Here is an 11,987-nt window from a genome sequence, read left to right as displayed (position 1 = left end):
GACTGTTGGGGTATTCATTTCTAGTTCGTATATCATTAGACCCAGTTGATTTTTATTATTATTTAACCCAAGTTTAACTATTTTCATTGTCATCTCTTTATTTTGTGTTTTCTCCTTGTTTTTCTAAAGTGCATGTTTAGATTTTTTTTTAATTTTATTGTTTTTTATTGACTCTGAAAATACTTTCCTTGCTGTTTAATATTTTATTTGAGTTTTTTTCTCATACGTTTTTTTTTCATCATTTATAATTTAATTTAAAATAAGAGGAAAATCATTTGAAAAAAAAAGAGAGAATCGTTTCAGAAAATTACCGTAAAAGCATATTTGTGTAATATACCATATAAATTTTTTTTTGACACATTTTGTTAGTTCTTGAACCAAGCGTATCCCAAAGAAGCAGTTTGTCGCAAGACGACATGTCATTTTAAAGAAGCAAAAAAATCATTATAAAGGCCAAATAACAACAATTACTTTCATTTAGGACTAGTTCAAAATTGTCATTCACAATTTGCGTCTATTCGATGTTCACATTTGTGTGTTCTTGAATTTTAATTTTTTTTTACTCTCTTTTCTTTAAAAACCGTGAATTCTTTCATCCGCGATCAAAGCTTGCACTTGTTCTACACCCTCACTTAAATGGAGGAGAAATACCGTTGGTAACGTGTAGAGTCTTGCAAAACCAAACCCTACCCACGGTTTTTTTTTTTTAATTTTTTTTAATTTTTTTTTATATAAATCATACCTTATCCATATCCATTTATTTTTTATGGGTTTGGGTCTGAGTAAAATCTTAGAGGGTACATTGTAAATCGTGAGTATTTTTTTACTCATTTATTATTACATTTATTGAGAAAAAATAAACAAATTTTTAAAAAAATACTTAAAATAAAAAATAAATAAATCTAAAAAAATATCTAAATTAATAAATACGTACACCAAAATTTACTTAGAGTTCATAAATATAGTGATAATTTCAAGCGCGTAGAGTATGTGTAGATTCTTGGGTAGAGTACTTAAAAACCATACCTTACCCAAATTTTTAATGGGTAATACCCGTACCCTATCTATATCCATTTATTCAGGTAAGACCAGTGGTGGATAGGGTCTAACGAGTACGTGAGTATGTGGGTAAAATTGCTATCCCTAGTTACAATAAGGCCTTTTGATTGATAATAACCTCTCGCATAAGTATAGCGCATGTCATGACAATCTCCAACCAATGAACATCTTAGAAAATCGAAATAGCAAAACGGGTCAAATTGTGCTCCTGACACGAGATATAAATCCCAGGCCAAAACATTTTCGCACGAGATTACCCCCGAGTCGTTTTTTTATTAGCTAGGGCTTTTTAATGTGTGTTGAATTTTGAATATTGTCAACTTTAATTTTTTTAAAGCCACACATCTTATGAACGACCGGCTTTTTAAACTTTGGCCCAGCGGATTCTACGGGTATTTATTATTAAAGCAGTTTGATTTTGATTAAATTATGAAACGATCGACCGATCAGCAGGTGAACAGTTATCATATTCCATTGCAATATCATCAACGTTTATTAATGTGTACGACTAAAACATTCCAAACCCTTAAAATTCAATCCACCAATGCCTCCCTAACACCAAAATAACAAAGGACCAAAAGGAAACATAAACCCGACTTTTTGGATATTTGGGAACTCTTCTGTGTATAGAGTCTCGGTTGCACAAACAGCAAAGGATGTATTATACGTTTATTCAGCCAAAGTCTACCATTCTTCCTCTCAGAATGGCTTCTGCTTTCCTCACCTGTTTGACAGCTCCTATTATGAATACCTGTATTCCACACAATATCAGACCATGAGACACTTTTTGGCAAAAATTACGGGCATGAAGATCCACAAGTTTTGTTTTGGACATTTTTATCACCATTTTGTAACGATATCGTTATAAAATTAATGATAAAAGTATCCATTTCTACCCTTATTGGTTGATACCAAGTAAAATTCGAAGTTCTATTTGCTTTCAAGAATACGTGTTTAAACTACTGTCAGATTGGGCTGAAGACTGAATGGACTGACCTTATCAGGTGGACCCTTAGAACCTCCGATGAGTATTTCAGCACTGCCATCAAGTCATGCAATTTGAAAATAGAGCTAAAAGAAAGAAGAAAAAGAAAAGAAAACGGATCATATTTGATACAGGAAAAGAAGCGTACTTGCAAGATTCTTTGATGTATAGAATGGTAGCGCCTTTTCGGCCGATGACACACCCCATTTTCCCAGGGGGAACAGGAAGAACTGATAGAATCTCTTCCGCTGGAGCTTTTCCCTCAACAGTCAGGCTATCTAAATAATGATATCACAATCAAAATGGTGTATACAATGCAAAAGCCTTATTGATATATCTATGGGTTGGGGTTTATACTACACAACGACGTTCATAGAAAGCCAAGAAAGTGGTGGATATTAAACGAAAACGCAACGCAATATGTGATTTTGCAACCTAAGAGTTCTAGCCTCTCTTAAGAATTAAGATACCCATTGTTAGTGTGTACATTTTCCCAAATGTTGTGGGGATAGGCATGGGAACCTAGGAACTAAACTCTATTTTTAAACACATATAATATATATATACATATATATACACATATAATTTTTTAGAAGCAAATATGAATTATACGGTGTTGCACCTGGAGGAGGAGGGAGAGATGGCCAGTCGGCGTAGTCATTGTCGTTAACGCAAAAGCATCGGCAATAAAGAGCACCACGAACCGTCAGATACCATAATGTGCCTTCATTCAATTTCCCCATCATCTTGTGATAGATGTATAGAAGAAAGCGCACGTCATCAGTGGCAGTGCGAACCATCAGCTCCGATAATGGCCTGTATGCCCAGAACTTCGGATCCTGTTTCACATTAGTAACGTCAAAGTGAGATCAACAAGACCCCACATGTTTTCTTAACCTATATATAAATTATCTTGAGTCTTAAATTCTGTAACTAAGTTTGATATCCTAGGTTGTAGGCTGTAGCTGCTCATACTGTAACTGACACTGTGATAGTCGAATAAGTAATAGCAACACATAATCGCTGCCAAAGGAGAGCAGACTGATTTATAATTAATTACACACGAAGGTAAGTTTTGATCATACCTGCCTCAAGAGAACACGAACTTCTTCCTTCTCAAGATATGATATGCCTACAACCATTTAGATTGAAGTTGGAATATGTCATTCGGAAAGGTAAAATATGATAGCTAAACACCGAGCCAAAGGTTAGTTATAATAAATATTTTATGTGAAAAATCAGAGACATTAAACTATTGATTGTTGATTTATACGTTGCAGCATCCAAAAAAAATGTGACACGGTTTGCCGGAAAAGAATAATATATGCCAATTCAGAATTCCTAACTCTGGCTTTTGGTTGGAAATTAAAAAAAAAAAAAGAGAAGGTTCTATTATCTTGAAAAACCAATCTAATACATTGAAGCGGAGACCAGAAATTACCGCAATATTGTGGATCTGCAAGAAGCCCAACAAAGGATATATAGTCATTTGGCGCACGAGCTCGCCCTTCCTGCTCCTCTATTAGTGTATAAGCAATCTGAATACCAAAGAACATACATTATTTATAATGCACACACATGAGAGATAGATATACTATGGAATGTCATGTTTAATTCTTCGGCTCAGAATCCTGTGAGCTATTCTTAAAGTGATCTAACTGACAAAAAAACAAAAATAAAAATTCTGACCCTGACAGCAATTGATCTGAGCACACAACAAAACCTCATCGACAAAGTTCAACAGAATAGTCAGTCTTTGGAAACCAAAGAATACATACCTGTGTATCTATAACATTGTTCAACTTGATGCCAAACTGAAAATACAGAGCCTGCAAAAGGAGATACGCAATGAGAATCCAAACATCCGAATAACTCATGCTAAGATATCCGAGTAGCTAAAACCAAATAAGAGACCTCACTGTCTCGTTTGCAATCGTGAATGACTTTTGTGATGTAGCTAGACTCAAGTGCAGGCTTACAGGCTCTCACAAGCTTCTCTCCTCCCTGAATAGCATCCACCAAATATATAGCATCTGGAAATGCAAGCTGCCAAAAATAATTTTTATTACACGAAATCAGATAATTATCTCAATTGAAGCCGCCACGAAACTTCAAACAAACTTCTTAGTGAAAGTCTAGATTATAATAAAACAAAAAACTTCGGCATTATTACTTTTACCTGCATGATACATAGGGTTCCATTGCGACATAGATCAACACCCTCGCAATCAAACCCAATGACTAACTTCCTTTCAGGCGACGGATCAAGAAAATCAGCTGGAAGTTGAGACGCTTCAGTGACTATGTAAACCGGAACCACAGTAAACTGGGCTTCATGTTTCAGGGACTTCTCATCTGTATTTATCACACCAGAAAAATAATCTTTTACATCCATTTCTTTAATTTGACCAGGTCATACAAACAAATGACACATAATTATCAATTAATTAGAAAAGTCCTAATCTACTATCTCCTGTTCTCACTGCCAGTAAAGCGACCAATCGTTTTTTTTATTTTTTTGCTAGAGTATGATCTATAGTTGCCTACTTCATTTCAGGACTACAAACATCGAGTCAAATACCAATTCAGTAAAGGCAAACGAGGATCAGCAAGCGAAGTATAAATCAAATTATTGAGACAAAAGAACATCCTCAAGCGAGGATCAGCAATTTACAGAATCTACTCGTTATTTCGATTTTCAAATGGAAATGGACAAGAACTAGCAATCCAATCGTCGACAATCGCTTCGACTGTTTACTGATGAAATCAAATCGAAAAAATAAATAAAACGAGAACTCGAATTACGCTTCCTGTGTTTATAGCGAGATACGAGCAATCCTCTGAGCTCAACCATTGTTTAGCGATCCGATCCCTCAAGTCAAGTTACACAAATAAAAAATAATAATAATAATTGTCATCGATTAGAAAGCGCGGATTTTCTCGGAAGCCAAACAGCACGTACAATAAGCTGTTTTCGACTATATTCGCAATGGTTGAACACAGACCGAAACGAGGAAACAAGTACAAGTCTATTCAATACAAACGAAACTGGAAAATTCAATCGAAATAAACAAAAATGGAAGTAGCGATTACCAGAAGAAGAGTGAGAGTGAAGAGGAATGCTAGCCTGATACGGAGAAGAAGGAAGAGAAGCCATGATCAGCGCATTAGAGCCAAAATCACTCGAAACTCGAATTGAAAAACCTTCTTGACTCAATAACTTCATATATAAATATATATATATATATATATATATATATATATATTTCTATTTCTTTCTTGTTTTATTATAGAAAAAAGGGAAAGAAAAGAAGCTGTCACTTCCTTTTTCTCTTTATTAGTGTTCTTTTGGGAAAAGAAAAAAAAAATCACCAATGGCTACATTAGCGTGCATTTTGTATATTAATTTTAATTTTTACTCCTCGTTTTCCTTGTTTAAAAGGTAACAAAAATGTGTTTAAAAACTTAGTTAAGTTTTACTTTTCAAAAAAAAAAAAAAAACTTAGTTAAGTTTTCTTGCGTGCATTCTTCATTCCACATACAATGTTACTGATGTCACATGCAATTTATCGTATGTATTTATAAAATCTCACGATATTTATCTGTATCTCGGACGGATATATTACTATATATAAGACATTTATTGTATACAATTTTTATTCTAAACTAGAAATCGACTTAATAAATATAGAGAATGATATTTGGACCCACGATATAAAAACAATGTATATCCTTATATCGCTACTAAGAATGACAACGGGTACGGCTATTAACGAGTCCATCTAAATTTGTATTCGATCCGTTAGAAAAAAATACCCGTTAACTCGTATACGTTTTTTCAAACCGGTTGGGTAAGGGGTAATATCTGTCGGGTAGCAAGTGTGAAATTTCAATACTCGTTAACCCGATTCAAAAATAAAAAATAACCACTCAATAAATCTAAATATAAATTATAAACTACAATTTAAAAGCATAATATAATTCAAAGTCGGAACACTAAAGCAAATTAAAATTTATAACGGGCCGGGTTAGGGATCGGTTAAAGCTATACTTGTACTCGTACCCGTTAAAATGTTAACGGGTATTATCCGACCCGTTAAGACCGGGTAATGGACGGGTTAACGGGTATCGGGTAATAATTGCATCCCTAATCGCTACATGTTATGTCAGTCTAAAAAGAAAGGGGGCTTGGCTTTCGTAAATGAATTCAACCAGACTCTTCTCGTGAAGCAAGTTTGACGCCTCGCTACGACCCCGTCCTCCTTGACTTCACGTGTCTTAGGCAGAAAATATTATCCACATGGTAGTAAAGTCTGCAATCGTCCTAAACACGGAGACTCGTATACGTGGTAGAGCCTTATTGGGGGGGGGGGGATTATTATATGCATGCTACCGATGGAGGATGAGGATGGAGCGTGATATATCCGTCCGTGAAGATCATTGGATCCCCTTTCCTTCAAGCTTCAAGGTGCATTTCCCGCAACGTCAACCACTGAATACCAGGGTGAAATACCTCAATACGGCGATAAATTTAGGATGCTCGGTTGATTCGCGATTCTTTTCTCTTGTTTGAAGCAGATCTGATCCTTAGCGAGTCTCATCCACTATGCCAGCATGAGGACAAAATTGTGTGGCACCTCGAATTTATATGGTCTAAAGCGACTACTATGCAACGGTGTAGCTCATTGGAATCAAGCTATTCTTCTTGTGTGTCCCGTAAAATGTGGACCTTGATTTAAAATCTTAAAATATGGCTAAATGTCTGCATTTTTTCGTGGCGGGGTTGCAAAATTATTATCCCGCCTGGCACAAATCTCTCTCGTCACCACGTTCTTGCCTTGCCCCGACGCTCTTTTTTGTGACACCAACTTGGACACTACTTCCCTCGCCCTTATTTTATACCCGGTTGTTGAATAAGCATGGTTTGATTCACCATTTGAGGATATGTTGGATAAAAAGCATAACAAAGATTTTATGGATATTTTTGTTGATAACGCGTGTCGTATTTCCCATTTGGAGTTTGATTTCTAGCGACCTTTCTGTGGGATATGTGGTTGTGTCGGAACATGTCCTGCATGATTAACTTGTGCAGCATATTTTCACGACTGAGCTTCATCGAACATTTGCAGAGAGATTTTCGGGGAAGAAATTTGAAAAAGGAATATTCTTCATTGAATTGAAAAATAATGATTACAGAGGTATTTATAATATTGTGATACAAAACAAACGACAAAGAAAGAAAATAAACGACAGGAAATAAACGACCACTAACTAGCTAAAATGACCTAAACCAAACTCTCTATTCCAATACTCCCCCTCAAGTAGGAAGGTAGAGATTTTTGACAGACAACTTGGAAATGATAGATGTCAGAGCCGATGATGGCAGAGGTTTGGTAAAAGCATCAGCTAGCTGGTGGTGAGTTCTCACAGGCAAGAGTTTCAAATCTCCTCGAACCAAATGATCACAGACAAAGTACAAATCGACCTCGATGTGCTTTGTACGCTCATGAAACGAAGGATTTGACGCAATGTGCATTGTTGCCTGATTGTCACAGTATAAGACTGGAGAACTAGGACATGAGACCTTGAGATCTCGGAGAAGTTGCTGCAACCAAACCATCTCAGAAGTTGTAGCAGCCATTGCTCGATACTCAAACTCTGTTGAGGAGCGCGAAACTGTGTTCTGTTTCTTCGACTTCCAAGACACCAATGCTCCTGCTAAGAAGATGCAAAACCTAGTGACCGATCGCTGAGTGTCTGAACAGGTCGCCCAATCCGCATCAGAAAAACCTTGGAGCTGAGTTGATGAATGAGCCGGGTAAAATAAACCAAGTCCTGGAGACCCTTTAATATACCTGAGCAAATGATGGACAGCTTGTAAGTGAATATCACGAGGCTCTTGTAGAAAATGGCTCAAAGCGTGAACAGTATAAGTGATATCAGGACGAGAAATAGTCAAATATAACAAACGTCCTATTAAACTCCTATAATGCTTAGCATCATCTAACAAAATGCCAGTTTCTTAGTTCAAGGAGTGTCTCGGATTCATAGGAGTATTGACTGGCTTTGAGTCCAAGAAACCATAATCCTCAAGGATTTGTAAGGCATAATGTCTCTGATTCATCACGATGCCACTTTGTGACCTAGCAATCTCGATGCCAAGAAAGAACTTCAGAGGACCAAGATCCTTCAGCTTAAACTTGGAATGCAAGTAAGCTTTCACGTCGGCAATGACCAAGGGATTCAGACCTGCAACGATAATATCATCAACATATAACAAAATAGCAACAAAGTTATCTGACACACCCTTAGTAAAGAGTGAATAATCAGACTTTGATTGAACAAACCCATGGTCAAGGATGGATTTGGTGAAAGTGATATTCCACTATCTTGAAGCCTGCTTTAAACCATAGATAGACTTATGCAATTTACAAACAGGTTTAGAACCAATATCTCTCTGCTCCCCTTGAATAGAACAACCTAAAGGCACATCCATATATACTTCTTCAAAAAGGTCACCATTGAGAAAAGCATTATTGATGTCTAGCTGAGCTAAACACCAATTCTCAGAAGAAGCTAAAGCTAGAACAACCTTAACAGTAACTAATTTAGCAACTGGAGAAAAGGTGTCAAAAAAATCAATGCCCTCTCGTTGATTATACCCTTTAGCAATAAGCCTGGCTTTGTGCCTAGAAAGAGTACCATCGGCATTGAACTTATTGGTATAAATCCATCTGCAGCCAATGGCTTTCTTACCTGGAGGCAGATTAACAATAGACCAAGTCTTATTTTCTTCCATAGCTTTGAGCTCCTCATTCATAGCTTGTTTCCAATGTGGAAACTTACATGCTTGATGATAGAATTGGGGCTCAAAGTGATCAGAAACAGAAAACACATATGATCTATAATTACTTGAAAGTTTGTCATAGGAAAGAACATTAGATAGGTGATGTGGAGATGGATGATGTACACCTGATTGGTTACAATGGAAGTCTTTCAGATGAGTTGGTGGTGCTCGTGGTCTTGTAGATCGTCGGATAGCAGTGACTGGTTCAGGTAGGATGTCAGGTTGAAGAGCTGGCTCGGGATCTGAGGAATGATTATCTTCAATGTCCTTAGACTGACTTGAGTATGCAGGATGATCTATAGGGTCTGTGAAACTCACAGAAACAAGCAAAACTAGATCCGGGAAAGGATCAACTTGAACATTGTTAGTCTTTTGATCATGGAAAGGAAAAACGTGTTCATGGAACACAACATCTCTGGAAATAAAAACTTCCCTAGTGACCAAATCTAGCAACTTATAGCCTTTAACATTAGGAGGATAACCAATAAACACACATTTTCGATCATGCGGTTGAAACTTAGTTCTATGAGCCTTCAACGTAGAAGCAAACACAAGACAACCAAAGACTCTCAGGAAATCATAATCAACATCCTTAGTATACAAAATTTCATAAGGACATTTCTGAGATAAGAGCGGACTTGGAGTCCTATTGATCAAATACACTGAGGTAAGAATGGTCTCAGACCAATAATGAATGGGAACCTGAGATTGGAAGTAGAGTGATCTAGCCACGTTCAAAAGGTGTTGATGTTTGCGTTCAACCACTGAATTTTGTTGGGGCGTCTCTACACAAGAAAATTGGTGAATAATACCTGCCTTGGAGAAAAAATCAAAGAAGATTAACTCTTTAGCATTATCAGATCGAAACTGTTTAATAGTAGTGGAAAACTGGTTTGAAATCACAGCACAGAAACGAGGAATAATATCATGTACATCTGATTTACTTCTCATTAGGTAAATCCAAGTGAACCGACTGCAATCATCCACTAAGGTCAAGAAAAACTTGTAACCTGTATGAGAAGTTATAGAGTATGGGCCCCATACATCACAGTGTATGAGGTCAAAAGTTTTATTAGCAAGATTGTTATGAGAAATACAAGGAAGACGTCTCTGCTTAGCTAGGGGACATATGTAGCAGGGTACATTTTTATTTGCAGCAGTAAAATGTAACTTGTCACGCAAGATATCAAGTCTTTTGAATGAGAGATGCCCTAATCTGTTGCGCCAGGTGTGAAATGAAACATGGTTGATGCAATGTTGTTTCTCACTGTTTAGCACATACAGATCATCAACGGTCTCACCCTTGCCAATCGTCTTCGTCGACTTGATATCCTGAATCATGAAACCAGTGTCAGAAAATGTTATGGTGACCAAAGAATTTCGTGTCAAAGCACTGACTGATATCAAATTAAACTTGAAACCAGGTAAAAACAGTACATCCTTGAGCACTAAATTCTTAATGTACACATCACCATAACTATGTACAGGGATCACAGTATGGTTGGGTAGAGTCACTGTGGAATTGTGTAGAGACTTAAAAGTATGAAAAAAAGGATTTATATGTACAGATATGTCTAGAGGCTCCTGAATCTAGTATCCATGATTTATAGGAGTGTTTAGAAGAACCTGTATTGTTAGAATAACAGTATGAACCTGTAGAGAGAGTGGTCATTTTTAATTTGCATTCGTCACAATCTCTGGACGGTGGATAATAGACTATTGAATAAAGAGATTTCACGTACCTTGAGCTAACAGAAGGGTAAGAGAAAGCTTATTCAGACAGAGATAGACATGGACAATTGTATGATCAATTTGAATAAGGGTTCATTTAAAAAAAAAATAGCTTCTTGGACAACACTTCCTCGATCTTATTCGAAAATGTATTTCTACTACAAAGTTCTTTGTCCTCCTCAACGGATTCCTAATCCCAAATTTCAAATGGAGGTAGAGATATTTTTGTCGATGAATTGTTTCTTTTTTGCCGGACTGAGTCTCTCGTGCAAAACTTGCAATGTGCTAACTTTTGCTAAGCATGTCCAATGCGATGCGATAATGTTTTTAATTTATTTGAAAACGTTGTATGATTAAATAATTTAAAACGGTTTGCCATGCGATGCTATATGACTGAGTCCACTGACGCGTCTCTAAAGAAAGTGGAGTTCAACGGGGCAATCATCGTACGTTCATAAAAGAAAATCCAACGGCAAAGATTAGTTGACGTGGATCATTTTCATATCGCTGACTCACCAGATTATAGGCAGTGCCACGTCACAAAAGAAGATATCTGAAGCTAAGGTGTCATATATATTTGGCAATTCATCAGAAACATTAGATAAATGTTTTCGATTTTCAAATCTAATTCTCACATGCCCATAAACAGCCACGCAAGTACAACAATAATTTTATTTATTTATTTATTTTATTTTTTAATTGAAACGACCCCAGAAGCATTATTGAAGTGGCCAAACTCCAACGGACTTGACAGCTCAAACTCATTGCATCTTTCAAGCCTAAAGCATATTAGCACTGTATTATTATTCGATCAATTCTAAACAATAAATCCATATCTTTCATGGTTTATGCAAAATAAATAACTACAGAATATCGCAAAAACAGTCTCGTCTTTTGCTGTCGACAAGAAGATATTTTCTTAGCACTTCTGAATCATTTTTTTTCAAAGGCGTACAAATAAATATCTCAACGCATTAAAATAAATACATAAACTTATACCGATCTATATAAAGCAATATGACACTGTCGCACTGTAATAAGCTAAATATAACATTAGATTTAATCGCTTGCGATGGAAATGGTCCAATTCTAATGTTCGATATCGATGGCTCATAAGACGCACTATTCACTAATAACCCTTTTTTATTTGAGTTGTTCTTTTTAAGCTCAGACAAAGCCAGATGAAATGTCAACAATTTGTCAACAAATTAATTATTTTATTAATCAGAATAATAAAACATATTCAGCGAATAAAATATATAAACAAAATTTAAAGCTCAAAAGGAAAATTCCAACCAGTCTATCTGAAAAAAGCCAAAAAAAAAAAAAAAAAGTTTTCACTTTTCTCTTTCTCTTTTCAATGAA

The 11,987-nt window shown here is 36.1% G+C and overlaps 1 protein-coding gene across 1 annotated transcript; it reads right to left on the bottom strand.

The window, feature by feature from the left end:
* Nucleotides 1-1,505: 1,505 nt before the first annotated feature.
* Nucleotides 1,506-5,359, bottom strand: LOC149391905 (3'-5' exonuclease domain-containing protein / K homology domain-containing protein / KH domain-containing protein). The gene is made up of 10 exons (XM_089621422.1): nucleotides 5,138-5,359; nucleotides 4,224-4,399; nucleotides 3,959-4,090; nucleotides 3,823-3,873; nucleotides 3,486-3,582; nucleotides 3,130-3,176; nucleotides 2,667-2,883; nucleotides 2,193-2,322; nucleotides 2,056-2,098; nucleotides 1,506-1,810 (listed from the first exon to the last, which is right to left on the bottom strand). Exons 1-10 carry the CDS (start codon nucleotides 5,268-5,270, stop codon nucleotides 1,733-1,735), a joined length of 1,104 nt encoding a protein of 367 aa, XP_089477548.1. The 5' UTR covers nucleotides 5,271-5,359; the 3' UTR covers nucleotides 1,506-1,732.
* Nucleotides 5,360-11,987: the final 6,628 nt, after the last annotated feature.

The sequence above is a fragment of the Urtica dioica genome, chromosome 7 (assembly GCF_054948205.1).
Source record: "Urtica dioica subsp. dioica isolate 48M chromosome 7, U.dioica_male_clone48M_v1_H2, whole genome shotgun sequence".
NCBI lineage: Eukaryota > Viridiplantae > Streptophyta > Magnoliopsida > Rosales > Urticaceae > Urtica > Urtica dioica.
Note: the sequence above shows the minus strand (reverse complement) of the source record. Positions and strands in the feature narration are given on the sequence as shown.